This window comes from Mastigoproctus giganteus, chromosome 4 (genome assembly GCF_048544385.1).
Source record: "Mastigoproctus giganteus isolate SK-2022 chromosome 4, ASM4854438v1, whole genome shotgun sequence".
NCBI classification, from domain to species: Eukaryota; Metazoa; Arthropoda; class Arachnida; order Uropygi; family Thelyphonidae; genus Mastigoproctus; species Mastigoproctus giganteus.
Window position 1 is genome coordinate 220,235,205 of NC_143578.1, and position 19,395 is coordinate 220,254,599.

The 19,395-nt window shown below is 38.9% G+C and overlaps 1 protein-coding gene across 2 annotated transcripts in view; it reads left to right on the forward strand.

Annotated features, from left to right (window-relative positions):
* HBS1 (translation elongation factor EF-1alpha (GTPase) HBS1) overlaps nucleotides 1-19,395 on the forward strand; it is a 295,975-nt gene that overhangs the window by 187,683 nt on the left and 88,897 nt on the right. For both annotated transcript variants that reach the window (XM_090371173.1, XM_090371174.1), the window contains one exon: nucleotides 9,129-9,324. In XM_090371173.1, coding sequence (XP_090227299.1) covers nucleotides 9,129-9,324 — 196 coding nt within the window. The remainder of the gene's footprint in view (nucleotides 1-9,128; nucleotides 9,325-19,395) is intronic.

The window sequence follows — 19,395 nt, forward strand, 5'->3', positions numbered from 1 at the left end:
AGCTAAATTCTGCATATGACAGGATAATTAAAAGTTAAAACAGTTGGTTTCTATGATTTAGTTATATGTAACCTGTAAGCTCAATCTTTGCTTTTATGGACTTTTTTGAATTACAAATTAGTTTCAAACCACCCTGAGCACATCACAAATATATAGTTGTTTCTCCTTTCTTGAGAAAAGAACTCTCAGATAAAAAACTACCTATAATAGGGGGAAAAAAAAAAGCCTAACATACTGCACTGCCAAATGATCCAATGGCCATTTAAAAATAAAACATAAGTGAAGTTTTGAACTAACAGAAAATCCACAAAAATGTGAACATGAACGTAGGAAACTAGAAAATAATGCGATCACAAAATCATGAAAATAAAGATAAGGCAGATAATAATTTTAAAACCCAAGAACATTTTTAAAAAAATGACTGCTGAGAAATAATGGTATAAAAGGAGGGGGGAGAGCAGTAGAGTATACATAGTGAAAAAAGGAAGCAATCCTAAACCAAATATTAAAGCTGTGTACAGGTAAGTAATAACTAAATTAATAACACTAATAAGTAATTTTACTACTTGCGAACATTTCATTTTTGTTTTAACTTCAGTTTTTCATTTGTGAAAGATCGGAAACAGGTTGTACAGTGCAACCTCAGTATTATTTTATATTACTGTACTTTATAATCTTTGAAACCCCGTCACTTCGTCTGTCATTGATGGATGAATAGTGACATATGACATTGACCTGGTCTCTTGTTCTTGTTACAGTGTATACAGAGGATTATGTTTATTCTTTTTAATATTAGAATTAATTTGATTTTGTCCATAAATAAATATTATGTGATCAGTAATAGCTATAAATTGCACTTTGTTTATTCAAGAGGATTTCACAGATATTTCAACAAAGATCCTTCTTTGTTGAGATATTTGTGATATTCCAGTGTACATTTTTCATGTTATTTGTTTATTTTTGATACGCTATCACACTTCTCATGATTTGTTCATCTTGGTTGAATTACATATATTAAATATTTTGTCAGATAAGCTCTGAGGCAGTGGCTTTCAAAGTTTAAAGGGTTAGCAGCAGTATCTCTTTTAAGGGGGACCTGGACCATTTCTAAGTGGTGTATATGATATGAGCAAAAATTTTAGGATGTTAACCTAAATCATTTAGGTGTATTGTTTTTTCCAAATTTAATCCTACATAGGAAATATAATTACTGTAGATTGTTCAATTAGAAAAAAATTATTGAAATTAATCAAAATAGCATAGTTATTCAGCGAGAATGATGAAATTTCTTTTTCTAAGTTACAGTGTGCTCAGAATATGGTGATATTTTTTAAATGCAGAACCACTTTCATAAAATTGATTTTTTTTTCATAGTGTTTATTTCCTAAAGTAGTAAGTACACAGCAGCAGTTGTACATTGTCAGAAAAACAGAAAGCTAAAGAAAAGAAAAGAAAAGAAAAAAAAAAACACAGGAAAGTATTTATTCATATGAAAACATATTCAGTATGTGACCCTTTAGCAACTGCTGCTTTTGTTAGATACCCAGCAAAATTTACTATTATTGCTTCTGCTGTCAGTACTGATCTGTATTCTGCTCAGTTGATTTTCATTTGAATTTTTTTCATAGTGTTTATTTCCTAAAGTAATAAGTACAGAGTAGCAATTGTACATGCTCAGAAAAACCAAGTTTAAAAATGCAAATGAAGTTTTTATTGATATGAAAACATATTCAGCACGTGAACCTACACAAACTGCTGCTTTTCTTAGATGCCCAGCAAAGTTTTCCATTATTGTTGCCAATGTCTACTGATGAGTATTCTTAACAGCATTGGAAATTTTGGTAATTATAGATAAAGAATTTTTTACACTTGTTTTGTGGAGGGTAGAAATGTATTTAGAGAATTTTAAAAGATGGTACTGTATATTTAAAAACATTTTTTTGTGTGTGTGTCTGCAGTGGGAGTATTCTTTACTTCCTTACATGCATTAGCTATATTACAATTTCAAAATGGATGTAGCACATGCCAACTTACGGTAAACAACTTAATTTCCACTATTTTTTAGAAATACAATTTCAAAATGGATGTGCTGCATCCATTTTGAAATTGTAATATAGCTAATGCATGTAAGGAAGTAAAGAATACTCCCACTGCAGACACACACACACAAAAAAAGTTTTTAAATATACAGTACCACCTTTAAAATTCTCTAAGTACATTTCTACCCCCCCCCCCCCCCCAAAAAAAAAAAAAAAACCAAGTATAAAAAATTCTTTATCTCTCTCAGGGTAACACAGGAATTTCCTTTTTTTTTTCTTTTTTTTTTTTTTTTTTTTGCTGATACAGCTCAGGCTTCCTTGCGCCATATAGCTAATAATAATAATAATATTTTGTCAGGGAATTTTATGAGAGACCACCTGTTATCTGGTGAGGGACCAGCAGTTCTGAAACTTATTGTCATAATTAGTCTCTGATTATTTACATGAACGAGAGGTTAATCATTTGATATTGTCATTTGTTTTCCCATTGGTAGCCATGTGAAATCATAATTTCAGTCCTGGAATTAAGAATGCAGGTGTTGGTGTGCACGTTGTGAAATTGAGCCTATACAATGCCACAAAAAATTCTTGGCTCATCGTTTTAGAGAATTTTAAAAGGTGGTACTGTATATTTAACTCTTGTTGAGTATATTGACTGCAATAAAATGGTTACAATGATGTTATAATCTCCTCGCCCCAGCTGTTTAGTATAATTATTAAGTTAAGTATAATTATTGTGACATTAATTTATTGTTAGAATAAAGAATAAATTTATAAAATGTACCATTCTGAATTATTTCTTGTTTTATTCCAAAAAAAGCTAAATTGGTGTATAAAGTAAACCACACACCCACTCTTGGATTTTTTACTCTTTTGGCAGTAGCCAGGTGGGCAGGAGCAGTAGTGCGTAGCACACACTTCTTGATTAGACAGGGGTTCGAGCCCATGACCACCAAATACGGAGGATGCGGAAAGGTCAGGGAATGACCACCACATATCCCCGGAGCAATATGGCCTTAGTTGCTAATGCTCCTAAAACACCAAGTGACGACAACAACAACTCTTTTGGCATGAAATTTTTACAGCCGGATGCCCTTCCTGGTGCCAACCCTCACCCTTTATCCGGGCTGGCGATATGCGGTGGTCATTCCCTGACCTTCTGCATCCTCCGTATTTGGTGGTCCATGGGCTTGAACCCCGGTCTAATCAGGAAGCGTGTGCTATGCACTGCTGCTCCTGCCCACCTGGCTACGGAGGCGTCCACTATTACTTAATTTTACTAATAAATATATTTGGTACAGATATATGTTATGCTATACTGCATCTCATCATGCTTATTTCCACTGCTAAGGGTAGTACGATTTTGATTTAACATTTTTGCTTATACTGGTATTAGTATGATCGGGATTCAGGAAATAAATGCTATGACAACGGTTTTGCAAAAATCTATTTTAGCCCGAAATGTTTATCTTGTTATTCTGAATCTTTGAGTTACTCATAACCAAATTTCATTTTAGTTGAATTAATTTTTCCTTTTTTGAAACCACACAAAAAAAAAATAATAATAATTATAAGATTTTGTTGCCATAACCTGATTTAAATTGGCATCACCCTTTGGTATGTTTCTCATTGAATAATAGGATTATAGTCAAACTTGGTTATAGTATTATTGAAAGGACGGCAATGTTTTTGTTGTTATAATTATTAAATTCAAAATTCTGTTTTTATCAGTGAAGTTCTGCAAATTGCAGTGACTGCAGAGACTAGGTTGATGGGATTCTTCCTCCTGCCCAGATTGCTCGCCTGAGGGGGCATAAATTCAACTTGAGGAATGACAGTTGTAGAATGGATGTGGGGAAATTTGCTTTTAGCTAGCAGGTGGTCGATTGCTGGAACAAACTTCTACCTGTCATGGAAGTTGACAGCTTAAATAAATTCAAGATAGAACTGGACAAATTCTATGGATGGATGGATGAAATGGGAAGTGGGTTTTTTTTTGTTTTTTTTTTTGGCTGATGCTGTATAAGCTTGCTTTCTTGCATCATATGCCTCTACTTATGCTAATGCTAAAAAGTTATTTTTAGTATGGAAGAGAAGCTACAGTATAATGGTGCTCTATTTTCCTGGAAAAAAAGTCTGTAGAGCAATTGAAGAAAAAAAAAAATTTTAAACGAAATCTCTGGGATTCGTTTTAAAATATATATATATTTCAGTCATACCGGAGGGATGGATAAAGAAAGAACAAGGTTTGAGTCAAAATCCTTTAATACTAGTTAAAGGCAAGTTAAGCAAACAAAATAAATTAATATAAATCTACCAAAAGCTTTCGGACTTGCGTAGTCTTTCTTCAGTTGGGGAATGAGTGTTATTATAAAATAAAGAATACCAGGTGCTCAGCTGTGGTGGTCAGGTGAGGTGAAATGTGTGACATGGGTGCAGGTAACAATCAGTTGTTGCGAGTAGAGACTTGTGACTGTAACTGTGGTTTTTGAGTATGAAGCATGTGCCAACATTTATCATTCTGGAGGATAACCGCTTCCATGATGGAATGGATGCGTCCTTTATTTCAGTTAAAGGCACCTCGGCAACAGGAAATGTGGAGCGATTCTAACCAGATGCGATGACGGTAGTGTCGGGAATGGCTGATAATTTCAACATTGTGGCGCAGATCAAGGTTGTGCTGGCAAGACCAGAAGTGTTCCACGATCGCCGAGTGTTCTGAATATGTGGAATGGAATCCTCTCTCATGTTCGGAGATTCGATCTTGTCGCCTCCTGCCAGACTCCCCAACATAGCAGCCAGTGCAGTCATGGCAGGAAATGTTGTACACCGAACTGCTTCACAAAAGGGAGGGGTGGGGGGATCGCCGTGACTGCACTGGCTGCTATGTTGGGGAGTCTCCAAGATCAAATCTCTGAACATGAGAGAGCAATCCGTTCTGCAGATTCAGAACACTTAGCGATTGCAGAGCACTTCTGGTCTTGCCAGCACAACCTCAATCCACGCCGCGACCTTAAAATTATCGGGCAGCCCCGACACTACCATCATTACATCTGGTTGGAATTGCTCCACATTTCCTGTTGCTGAAGTGCCTTTAACTGAAATAAGGAAGAATGCATCCATCCCATCATGGAAGTAGTTATCATCCAGAATGATAAATGTTGGCACATGCTTCATACTGAACAACTACAGGCGCCTCCGTAGCCAGGTGGGAAGGAGCAGCAGTGCGTAGCACACGCTTCTTGATTAGACTAGGGTTCAAGCCCATCACCACCAAATACGGAGGATGCGGAAAGGTCAGGGAATGACCACCGCATATCTCGGAGCAATATGGCCTTAGTTGCTAATGCTCCTAAAAAAAAACAAAACAAACAAAACACTGAACAACTACAGTTACAGTCACAAGCCTCTATTCCCAGCAACTGATTGTTACCTGCATCAGTATCATGCATTTCACCTTGCACGACTACCATGGCTGAGCACCTGGTATTCTTTATTTTATAATAATGCTCATTCTCCAACAGTAGAAGGTTTACGCAAGTCCTAAAGCTTTTGGTAGATTTATATTGTTTTATTTTGTTTTGTTTGTTTAATTTGCCTTTAACTAGTATTAAAGGATTTTTACTCAAACCATGTTCTTTCTTTATCTGTCTCTCCAGCACGACTGAAGTATATATATTTTGAAGAAAATTGTTGAATATTTATGGTAGATAAACATTCATTTAATAGAGTATTCAGTTAGTAGATAAACAAATACAGTTGATTCTGGTTATTTGGGACACATCGGGACTAGTGCATTTTGGCTAGATTCAGCGGCTGCCTCAGTTATCCGAAGTGTCACGTAAATAGTTAAAAATACAATGGACCCCCGCTTTACAATTGGTTCACTGTACAATCAAATCACGTTACGATTGTTTGCTGTTGTTATTTGGTTTTCAGGAGCATTAGCAACTAAGGCCATATTGCTCCGGGGATGTGCGGTGGTTATTCCCTGACCTTTCCACATCCTCCGTATTTGGTGGGCACGGGCTCGAACCCCAGTCTAATCAAGAAGTGTGTGCTACGCACTGCTGCTCCTGCCCACCTGGCTATGGAGGCGCCTCACGTTACGATGGACTCGCCATAGTAAAGTACCATTCACTGTATGATGTGTAGTAAGCGCCGGTCATTGTGATCACGTTTGTGAATTGAATTTTAATTCTATTAAACTGCGATTCTAATTAGCAAAAATAGGAGGAATATTATCCACAGGCTATAAAAGTAAAGATATTTTAGGCACAAATTTACCTTTTATTACCTTACCAATTAAAAAATTAAACGATACATGAAAATCGGAATAGTTAATAGGTACTGTAATATGTATATACTAACTAGTTGACATTTCTGTTCACTGACATTTGTGGCTGGGGGTTAAAATTTAAAACAGTAAAAAGATAAGCAATCAATAACAAAGTACATGGCACACAAAAATTGCAAGGAACATGATACACGCAAGTGAGAACGAAGTAAAAGTAAAAAGTAAAGTGCAGCCATTATCAACCCACTGCAGGATGGAAGCCTCCTCAACAATTCATGCTGAGGGAAATGGACCATAATCTGCCATGCTGGTCCAGTGCGGGTTGGCAGATCGACGGTATTCAGCAGTCAGGGGCTTGAACCCCGGTCTACTCAAAGAGCGTGTGCTACTGCACTCCTGCTCCTGCCCACTCGGCTACGGAGGAGAACGGAGTAACAAGTTACAAAGCTTTAAAAATAGGAATGAAGAGAAGATATTGAAAATTAATTTTTTTTATATGATTGAAGGTTTCATGGAAGTGTAAACACATTTCACCCTAATAACCCACAGAATTTCAGCTGTCTGTATTATCACAAATTCAATAAGATCGAGTTTACTATCCGTTTATGATAGATTGCACTAACAGAAAAGCCCAATAAACAGGTGACTGCTAATTGTTTTATGGTTGTGACCACCAGAAATCCGACTGTACCACGTGGTTCGGTCGGAGACAATTGTAGGGTAATCTCTAGTGCTGCAGTCTCCTGCCCCCATTAAACAGCATGTTGTCCCAATTAAGCAAAGTAAATTTGGCTATTTTCTCATTTGGGTTCTGTTCTTTAAGATTTGCCCCAATTAACCTGTGGCCCAAATAACCGGAATCCACCATAATCAGTAGAACTCCATCCTGAGAAGCAAGTTCATGAAGTTCTTGAATTAAAAGCTAAATTTGCGTGCATCTTAAGGAGCTTCAATGTACAGAGTGAGAAAAGAACTCAAGCAAAGGCAAATTTCTAACACAACTGAGGATGCAGCCAGAATGAATTGGTATTACTGATTGGTTAGCAAGGCATGATGATTTTACAAAATCAGCAATACAGGCACTCCCTGGCTTACGCAATACCCGAATTACGGAAATTCGACTTTACATAAGTTTTTGCCAGCCATTGCAAATTTAAAAAAAACCTGGAAACATATTTTGCATCCCGTAGGAATAAATGGAGGTATCGTGAAAATAATGTAATGTGAACCCAATAACACATTGTTTTTTTTTTTGGTAATTCGTTCCAAGACCTCGAAAATTGAAATTTTTGCTTATATCTAAGTATTTATCTCTCTAAAAGGTCATTTTTATAATGGAAATTGCACTACACTTTCATTGTTATCATATGTTCCATTATAAGAATCAATTTTGAATGCCTTTGTGTTATTTTTCTGAAACACATTTCTGGAGGTCACTGCCATAAAACAATAAAATAATTTGCACTTTCCGGTTTATTGGGCTTTTCTGTTAGCGCAATCTATTATAAACGGGTAGTAAACTCGATCTTATTGCATTTGTGATAATACTGATAACAGGAATTCTGTGGGTTTTTATGTTACAATATTATGGTGAAATGAGTTTCCCTTCACTGAAATCTTCAATCATATAAAAAACAAATAAATTTGCAGCATCTTCTGTTCATTCCTACTTACTTATTACAATGGTGAAGGGAAAGGGACCAATGGAAAGAGCAAGTGCTGGCAGTGCTAGGGAACAAAACAAAATTGATTTAGAAATGAAGATAATTAAGAAGTATGAAGCAGGACAAAGTTTGTCATCTATTGCACGGAATTAGGTCTCGCTGCTTCAACAGTGAATACCATATTAAGGGACAGTGCGCATATAAAAGAACATGTTAAAGGATCGATGCATTAGATCAACAGTGATCACAAAGCAGCATTCAGGTGCTATATCAAAGATGGAAAAGCTATTAATAATATAGATGGAAAATCAGATTCAGAAGCGAGTGCCCCTGAGTCCAATGCCATTCAAGCAAAAGCAAGAAGTATCTATGAAGATATTAAGGATAAGTACTGCGAATCCCAAGCCAAGTTCGTGGCAAGCAACGGGTGGTTTAATAGGTTCAATCATTGCGCTGGTTTCAAAAACATTAAGGAATGCAGTGAAGTTGCCAGTGCTGATTGTGATGATCGTGATGTGTTGGAAAAAACCCCCTTCTAAATTCCACAGCTCTCAACTTCCACAGCATTGTGCTTATCAGCTGGAGAGTTAAATCTGGCAATGATGCTCGAAAGGTAAAACTTGCTGACTTTATGCCTATCACCTCTCTCTATTTTAATTTTATAATTTTGTACACTTTTGTAATTATTCCTACACTTGATAAAAAAATTGAATAAATAATTCTATTTACATGTTTGTTGAACATTTATTTTTTGCTTCAATCAAATTCAGCATGCATAGTTGCAAGTGCTGCATAAGCATTTTGGGAAATTCCAACCTACATAAAATTCGACTTATGTAGAGTTCCGCAGAACACAACAACCCTTACGGAGTGGCTGTATATAAAAAAGTCTATGCCTACCGTTTTTGTAACAAATGTCTTATCATAAGTTACTTATCATAAGCTTGCTGATTTATTGTGTGACCTTAGCTTTGAGAATTACAGTTTATATGGATTTTTTTAACTGACTTAATTGTGATGCTATAGCCAAGTTCTCATTATTTACAAGGTGGCTATAACCAAGTTTGACTGTAATAGGTACCAATTTAAAGATATTATTTCTATGTGTATGTATTTTTTTATGTTCAGATCGGAAACAGGAATCTGGTGATATCGTGCCTCTAGGAACAAAGCTAACACCTGGAGATGATTCCCATGCAAAGAAGAAGAAACCATTTGGAGAAGATTCACTCGAGAAACAAGTTGTTTCTGGGGTAGCTGAAGTGAATAGTACATCTAATTTTATTTCTAACAGACAAGAAAACAACGAGTCAGAAAATAATAAGTAAGTGATTTGAATGATTATCTATCCTTAATTTCATGTAATATTTAAGGTAGTACAAAAAATTATTCTTGGAAATCAGCTATTTATGTATCTCAACTCAATATTTGAATGTTTCAATTTTCAATATTATTTGAGAAATACAGGGGGGGGGGTGGAGTCAGTTTTAGATTATTAGCATTAGTAGAGGCATATGATGCAAGAAAACAAGCTTGTGCAGCATCAGCCAAAAAAAAAAAAAAAACACTCCCATTTCACCCCTCAGGTTGTTCGAAATACCTGTCCAGCTGAGCCTTAAATTTATTTAGGCTATCAACTTCCACAACAAGGGATGGAAGTCTGTTCCACCAACCAACTACCCGCTGGCTAAAGGCAAATTTCCGTACATCTATTCTACATCTGTCTTTCCTCAATTTCTCAATTTGAATTTATGCCCTCTCAGGTGATTTATTCTGAGCAAGAGGAAGAATCCCATCGGCATTGAGCATGCTAAAACAATTCAAGGCTTTATACACCTCTGTCAGATCACCGTGCCGGTTCCTAGTCTCCGGACACTGTAATTTGCAAAACTTAAGCCTTTCTTCGTAAGAGCAACCCTTTGTTCCATTCACTAATCTTGTTGCCTTTCTCTTACTTGTTCCAGCAGCTCTACGGAGGAGAACGGAGTAACAAGTTACAAAGCTTTAAAAATAGGAATGAAGAGAAGATATTGAAAATTAATTTTTTTTATATGATTGAAGGTTTCATGGAAGTGTAAACACATTTCACCCTAATAACCCACAGAATTTCAGCTGTCTGTATTATCACAAATTCAATAAGATCGAGTTTACTATCCGTTTATGATAGATTGCACTAACAGAAAAGCCCAATAAACAGGTGACTGCTAATTGTTTTATGGTTGTGACCACCAGAAATCCGACTGTACCACGTGGTTCGGTCGGAGACAATTGTAGGGTAATCTCTAGTGCTGCAGTCTCTAGAACTTGAAATGAGGCTTCCAGACCTGTATACAGTACTCAAGGTGTGGCCTGACCATCGCCTTATACAATGGAATAAACACCTCCTTATCCCTGCTAGAAAAATTCCTGTATATCATTGACAAGACACCATGAGCTACTCTTGCAGTCCGTCTGCACTGCTCAGAAAACTTCATATCTGCCTGCACAATTACACCCAGTTGCTTTTCATTCTCTGCCACTGTTAGTGTAGTACCATAGAGTTGATATGTTGCTCTGGGTTTACTGTTTTCCATATGTAGTACTTTATATTTGTCAATGTTAAACTTCATTTGCCACCTCTCAGCCCATCTGCTCAACCTTTCAAGATCCTGTTGCAGCAGCATAGCACCAGTAGTGTCCTTAACAACTCTGCCAACCTTTGTATCGTCTACAAACTTGGACATTAAGCTTGATATACCATCATCAGTATCATTAATAAATACAGAAAACAACAATGGATCCAACACATGAACCCTGGGAGAATCCACTAATAACATTAGTCCATGAAGAGCAGTGTCCATTGATTACCACTCTCTGTCTTCTCCCACTCAACCATCCCTTTATCTATAGTAGCAGTTTGCAGCCGACCGGGCTAGCCGGGTGGGTAAAGTGCCTGCCTAGCAACCCAAAGGTCGCGGGTTCGATTCCCGCCTCGGGCTTGGATCAAAGTACTGCAAAAACCTTGGGAGGTGCATTATGGCCACAGAAGCCTATGCGCCAACAACTACGAAAAAAAAAAAAAAAATAGTAGCAGTTTGCTTCCAATGCCACACTGCTCCAATTTGTGCGGCAGTCTTCCATGTGCAACAGTATCAAAAGCCTTTCTAAGATCCAAATATATGATATCAAAGTTATTCTTAGCATCCAGTTCTTTTGTGACTGCATCATAGTATCCAATCAAATTGGTCAGGCAAGACTTTCCCTTAACAAAACCATGCTGTGTCTCAGCTTTGTTTGTTTGTTTGTTATTTGGTTTTTAGGAGCATTAGCAACTAAGGCCATATTGTTCCAGGGATATGCAGTGGTAATTCTCTGACTTTTCCTCATTGTCCGTATTTGGTGGGCACGGGCTCGAACCCCGGTCTAATCAAGAAGCGTGTGCTACGCACTGCTGCTCCTGCCCACCTGGCTATGGAGGCACCCTGTGTCTGAGCTATAACTGAAATGTTGTCTAGCTGATCCTGCAGTGCTTCTTTAACCAATGCCTCTATTAATTTTCCTGAAACAGAAGTTAAACTCACACGTCTATAATTACTTGTGTCAGCCTTTGATCCTCCTTTGTGAATTGGGGTCATATTTGCACATCTCCAGTCTATGGGTACCTCCCCTGAGTCCAAAGAAGCTCTCATAATTATGGCTAAGGGTTAGCATTAGCATTAGTAGAGGCATTTGATGCAAGAAAGCAAGCTTATGCAGCATCAGCCAAAAAAAAAAAAAAAAACCACTTCCACTTCACCCCTCTGTTCGTTCAAAATACCTGTCCAGCTGAGCCTTAAACTTATTTAGGCTATCAACTTCCACGACAAGGGATGGAAGTCTGTTCCACCAACCACCACTCGCTGGCTAAAGGCAAATTTCCGCACGTCTATCCTACATCTGTCTTTCCTCAATTTGAATTTATGCCCTCTCAGGTGATTATTCTGAGCGAGAGGAAGAATCCCATCAGCATTGAGCATGCTCAAACCATTCAATGCTTTATACACCTCTATCAGATCATCTCGCTGGTGCCTAGTCTCCAGACACTGTAATTTGCAAAACTTAAGCCTTTCTTCGTAAGAGCACCCCTTTGTTCCATTCACTAATCTTGTTGCCCTTCTCTGTACTCGTTCCAGCAGCTCTACATCCTTCTTGAAATGAGGCCTCCAGACCTGTATACAGTACTCTAGGTGTGGCCTGACCATTGCTTTATACAAGGGAATAATCACCTCCTTATCCCTGCTAGAAAAATACCTGTATATTCCTATATATCATTGACAATACACCATGAGCTACTCTTGCAGCCGTCTGCACTGCTCAGAGAACTTCATATCTGCCTGCACAACCACCCCCAGGTCCCTTTCATTCTCTACCACTGTCAGTGTAGTACCACAGAGTTGATACGTTGCTCTGGGGTTGCTGTTTCCCATGTGTAGTACTTTACATTTGTCAATGTTAAACTTCATTTGCCACCTCTCAGCCCATCTGCTCAACCTTTCCAGATCCTGTTGCAGCAGCATAGTGTCAGTAGTGTCCTTGACAACCCTGCCTACCTTTGTATCGTCTGCAAACTTCGACATTAAGCTTGATATACCATCATCAATATCCTTTATGAATACAGAAAACAATAATGGACCCAAAACTGAGCCCTGAGGGACTCCACTAATAACATTAGTCCACGATGAGCGGTGTCAATTGATTACCACTCTCTGTCTTCTCCCCCTCAGCCACCCCTTTATCCACAGCAGCAATTTGCCTCCAATGTCCACTGCTCCAATTTGTGCAGCAGTCTTCCATGTGCAACAGTATCAAAAGCCTTTCTAAGATCCAAGTATATAATATCAAAGTTATTCCCTGCATCCAGTTCCTTTGTGACTGCATCATAGTATCCAATCAAATTGGTCAGGCAAGACTTCCCCTTAACAAAACCATGCTGTGTCCGAGCTATAACTGAAGTCTTGTCTAAATGATCCTGCAGTGCTTCTTTAACTAGTGCCTCCATTAATTTTCCTGGAACAGAAGTTAAACTCACAGGTCTATAATTGCTTGTGTCAGCCTTTGATCCACCTTTGTGAATTGGGGTCACATTTGCACATCTCCAGTCTGCGGGTACATCCCCTGAGTCCAAGGAAGCTCTCATAATTATGGCTAAGGGTTTGCTTACTTCCTCTGCTGCCTCCTTTAATATAACTGGATAGATCCCATCCACCCCGGGTGCCTTTCTTGTGTTTATCTTCAACAGTTTCTCCTCCACTTTACTCTCAGTTATTACAAGATTCTCTAGCTTACTGCTAGAGTTGAATACACCTCTGGCTTTCCCCTCTCTAAATAACTCCTCATGTGTGAATGTCGATGCAAAATATTCATTTAGTTTGTTAGCTACCTGAGCAGGATCATCAACAGTTGACCCATCGATATCAAGTGGACCAATCTGATTCATCCCCTTCCTTCTAGAGTTTACATAAGTAAAGAACTCTTTGCTGTTTTTCTTTGCATCCCTTGCCAAAGATTTCTCGTACTCTGCCTTCGCCTGCCTAACCTCCTTTGTAACTTGGTTACAGATCAACCTGTATCTATCATAGGCTTCTGTGTCATGTGTTAATTTGTATGTATCCCATGCATGTTTCTTCTCTGCCATATGCCTCATCAGTTCATCTGACATCCACTTAGGCCTAAACCTTGAACAATATTTCTTAGTTGGTATGTAAAGCCTAGTAGCTTCCTAGATAAGTTCTTTGAATGCTTCCCATTTTGCATTTGCTGTTGGTAACATCATCAGTTGGTCTCACTGTATAGAATTTAAATACTGTCTCAGTCCATCGTAGTTGCCTTTACGAAAGCAATAACCCTTCCCTTTACCCCTAATGGTAGTTACCTCTTTGAGTAAATCCCACTTCAGCACACTGTGATCACTGCCACCTAGTGGTTCATTTATCTGCAGATTCTTAATGCATGAAGAATCACTGCTGATAATCAAATCAAGAGTATTCCTCCCTCTAGTTGCCTCCCAAACATGCTGATGTAGAAAACAATCATCCAATAAATCCACAAAAGCCTTGCTAGTGTGTGAGTGACCAGCCCCCAAACTCCAGTCAATATCTGGGAAATTAAAATCTCCCATTATAAGACTCTCTGATTTACTGGCCCACTCTATTTACCTGTACAGTTTCTTATTATACTCATCAGAGTCATTAGGCCTATAGCACACTCCTACTCTCAATTTTGATCTCCCAATGCTTATGTCACACCAAACTGACTCGACACTGCTGTGTCCAGCGATGTCGACTGGCTTCACTTCCTTGGGTTTTATGTATTTCTTAACTAATAGCATAACCCCTCCTCCCTTCCTATCCAGTCTATCCTTTCTGTAGATGTTGTACTCCCCAAATTCCAGTTCTGCATTCCTTATATCTGTGTGACACCAAGTCTCTGATATCCCAACAATATTTGCCTTTGATGTTTTGAGCAATACCTCAAATTCATCAAATTTATTTACTAAACTGCTAGCATTGGTGTACACGCACCTATTTCATGCACCTATATATACATGCACCTATTTCTATTCTTAGCTACCCTAACACAACCCATGTGTTTACTTGTACCGCAATGACTCCCAGCAGTCTCTGAAATATCCTGAATCTTGTTTTTCAGGCTTCTGCTCATTCCAATAGAAGCAGTGCAAGAATCTCTTTCACCTCTGCCAGTGGCTACTGTTAATCTATTCGTCTTTGTATCCCCCCAAGCTAGCAGTTTTCTGACCCACCTAACACTGCCTCGATAGCATCAGCAAATATTCTTGCACCCTTTCTATTTAAGTGTATCCCATCCCTGTAGAAGCAATCTCTCCTGTTAACAAGTACAGTCCAGGCTGAAAAAAATTCTACCCCTTGAGCCTTGCACAATCTTTCCAGGGCCGAATTGATCGACAAGGCTCTCATCATATACTCCCTCCTGTCGTGTCTGGGCAGAATTGCAGACACTTTCAAATTCAACCCTATTTCACGGCTTTTTTTTAACAGTGACCTGTACTTGTTAAGCAATTCTGCCGGTCTCCTACTCTTGATATCATTAGTTCCAACATGTACAACTATATCACCTTTTGTGCCCTTAAAAGATGATATCTGCTCTACAACGTCATCAACCTTTGCCCCTGGCAGACATACCCTGGTCCTGTTCCACCTATCCTTTTTACAAAGCATGTTTCCCGTTTCCCTGACAATAGAGTCACCAACAACTACTAGTTCCTTTGGGACCAGCGCATTCTGCCTTGGGGGTTGCCGCTGTGTTTCACGATGACCAAGTGCAAGCTCTGGCGTTGATGTGGGCAGCTGAGAGCTTGATGGGCCCCTCAATTTAGTTCCTTCGAGGGCATCCACCCTGTCCTTCAAGCTCTCATATAGGCCCATAAGAACGCTGAGTTGTTGTTGCCTGATTTCGATACACTCCTTGCATCGCGCCCACATAAAGACATTCCCCATGGCAATATCATGTCCCGTACCTGAATGCTCCAGAAACATCATGCAAGCTGTGCATTTTAGAAGGCTGTGATTCAGAAGGCAACTGCCCCCCCTCAGTTCTCCTCAGTTATTCCCTGCATCCAGTTCTTTTGTGACTACATCATAGTACCCAATCAAATTGGTCAGACAAGACCTGCCCTTTACAAAACCATGCTGTGTCTGAGCTATAACTGAGTTCTTGTCTAGATGATCCTGCAGTGCTTCTTTAACCAGTGCCTCCATTAATTTTCCTGGAACAGAAGTTAAACTCACAGGTCTATAATTATTTGTGTCAGCCTTTGATTCGCCTTTGTGAATTGGGGTCACATTTGGACATCTCCAGTCTATTGGTACCTCCCCTGAGTCCAAAGAAGCTCTCATAATTATGGCTAAGGGTTTGCTTACTTCCTTTGCTGCCTCCTTTAATATAACTGGATAGATCCCATCCACCCCGGGTGCCTTTTTTATGTGGGCAGCTGAGAGCTTGATGGGCCCCTCAACAATTTCTCCTCCACTTTCCTCTCAGTTATTACAAAATCATCTAGTTCACCTCTGGCATTCCTCTTCCTGAATAACTCCTCATGTGTGAATGTAGATTCAAAATACTTGTTTAGTTTGTTAGCTACCTGAGCAGGAACATCAACTGTTGAACCATCAATATCCAGTGGACCAATCTAATTCATCCCTTTTCCTATTGTTTACATAGGTAAAGAACTCTTTTCTGTTTTTCTTTGCATCCTTTGCCAAGGATTTCTCATAATCTGCCCTTGCCTGCCTAATCTCCTTTGTGACTTGGTAACAGACCAGCTTATATCTATCATAGGCTTCCATGTCACCCATTAATTTGTATGTATACCATGCATTTTTCTTCTCTGCCATATGTCTCATTAGTTCATCTGACATCCATTTAGGCCCAAACCTTGAACAATATTTCTTAATTGGTATGTAAAGCCTAGTAGTTTCCAAGATTAATTCTTTGAATGCTTCCCATTTTGAATTTGCTGTTGGTAACATCATCAGTTGATCCCACTCTATAGAATTTAAATACTGTCTCAGACCATTGTAGTCACCTTTACGAAAGCAAAAACCCTTCCCTTTACCCCTGATGGTAGTTACCTCTTTGAGTAAATTGCACTTCAGCACACTGTGATTACTGCCTCCTGGTTTCTTTATCTGCAGATTCTTAATGCATGAAGAATCACTACTGATAATCAGATCAAGCGTATTACTCCCTCTAGTTGTCTCCCGAACATGCTGATGTAAAAAACAATCATCCAATAAATCCACAAAAACCTTGATAGTGTGTGAGTGACCAACCTACAAATTCTAGTCAATATCTGGGAAATTAAAATCCCCCATTATAAGATTCTCTGATTTACTGGCCCACTCTATTTTGCTGTACAGTTTCTTATTATATTCATCAAAGTCATTAAGCCTATAGCATGCTCCTACTCTCAGTTTTGATCTCCCAATGCTTACGTCACACCAAACTGACTCGACACTGCACTCTTCAGCAATGTCGACTGGCTTCACTTCCTTGGATTTTATGTGTTTCTTAACTAATAGCATAACCCCTCCTCCCTTCCTATCCTGTCTATCCTTTGTTTACACATTGTACTTCCCAAATTCCAGTTCTGCATTCCTTATATCTGTGTGGCACCACGTCTCTGATATCCCAACAATATCTGCATTTGATGTTTTGAGCAATACCTCAAATTCATCAAATTTATTTACCAAACTCCTACCATTGGTGTACACGCAAGTACACATGCACCTGTTCCTATTCCTGGCTACCCTAACACAACCCATATGTTTACTTGTACTGCAGTGACTCCCAGCAGTCTCTGAAATACTCTGCATATTGTTTTCCAGGCTGCTGCTCATTCCAATAGAAGCATTGCATGAATCACTTTCACCTCTGCCAGTGGCTACTGTTAATCTATTAGTCCTTGTATCCCCCCCAAAGCTAGAAGTTTTCCGACCCACCTAACACTGCCTCGATAGCATCAGCAAATATTCTTGCACCCTTTCTATTTAAGTGTATCCCATCCCTGTAGAAGCAGTCTCTCCTGTTAACAAGCACAGACCAGGCTGAAAAAAATTCTACCCCTTGACCTTTGCACAATCTTTCCAGGGCCGAATTGATCAACAAGGCTCTCATCATATACTCCCTCCTATTGTGTCTGGGCAGAATTGCAGACACTTTCAAATTCAACCCTAATTCAAGGCTTTTTTTCAATAGTGACCTGTACTTGTTAAGTAATTCTGCCAGTCTGCTACTCTTAATATCATTAGTGGCAACGTGTAATTATATATTACAATCCATAATATTGGTTGTAATAAATGTCAGCTAATCTCCTCAGAAATTGTGTGACAAGGGTCACATCATTGGATGTGTTTTTCCCTTTCCATGTTGATAGAAGTTTGTGTCCTTTTTGCATAGCCATTGGCTCATTGTTGTTTTCACATTACTATTACCACTTTGAAAATGTGACTTATGACGTGTTGCTTCCGTGCTGGTCAAAGGTGGCTTCTAGGTGCCATTAGAGTGCTGCTGCGAAAAAAAAGGTGAACATTGCCATAAACTCAATTCCAATTTGTGTTAAAATGCTTGAGTCTGTATATTTTACAATCTTTGCTGCTGTCTTTAATTTAGTGTTGTCAACATGCTGCTTCTCACACCAATGGAAGGAATACCCTGTGAGACTAGTTCCTAAAGTATGCACTCCATCACTCATCAACAGTACAGGCTAATCTCTAATTCATCAACCCTTCTGAAGTTGCTCAAAAAAATACTGCTGCCTATTCTCACCAGAATGATACTCTCAGATAAAACTCTCCAAATTCATTATGCACTCCCAAATAGATAAACAGTAACTAATCTTTTGGCCACCACTAACAAAATTTTTACAGCATTTGAAAACAGTAAAGAACTGGGGTGGCAGTCACCCACCTCAACATTGAATTAGCATTCAATGCTGTGAATATTCCTTCTCTGTTCAAGCTGTTTTGGGATACTACCTGATTGAGGAGTGACACTTTGGCTTTCCTGTCATATCTACTTCATAATTGCACAGTTAAATTGCACACAGTTAAATAGTTCTTATAGTAAAATGATGTCAGTCGGAGTTCTGCAAGGGTTTTATCTGGCCTCTTGTTCACGACCCTTCATGCACCACTAGTTATACAGGACACCTTGAATATCTTGGCATATGCTGTGACTTAAAAGATTTTCATACCAGTCAAACCTGATAAAGACTCCCAAATAAGTCATGCAGGCATTCAGTCTTCTCTGTCATCAATTACTGCCTACCTCAAGAATTTTGGCCTGCACATCAATCCACAGAAGTCAGAAATCATGACTTCTGTGGATTGAGGTGCAGGCCAAATTTTAGAATCAGCCTCCATCCCATTTGTTGAAAGCCACACCAATCAGGGGTTGTGTTTGAGCCAAAACTTCATTTCAGTCATCACGTAGACATGCTGTTCACAAGTGTTGCCGTACTTAGGTGGCTGTGTAAACAGCTCTTGCAACATGTAACTGATAGATCCATCATGGTCAGGTAAATTCAACCATTATCTACCCACCATTGTTGTATGCGCCAGAAATATGGGCATCGGCAGCCGTCTGCATCATCAAACCAGTGTGTGCCTCAGAGTATTGGCTCCTCAAGTGAGGTTCTACAGCTCGAGTCGCTCCCCCCCTCAGGTCTATACCACAGCTGTGGCTAATATTATCAATATTCCAAGGCTCCCATGCCTTACTATCTATACTAGAAATAGATATAAAACTTCATGACACTAGGTCAATTTCAAAAAATTTTATCACCCAAGAGGCATTACTTATGGAACAACTCTTGTGGTATGGATCAGTATTATGGATA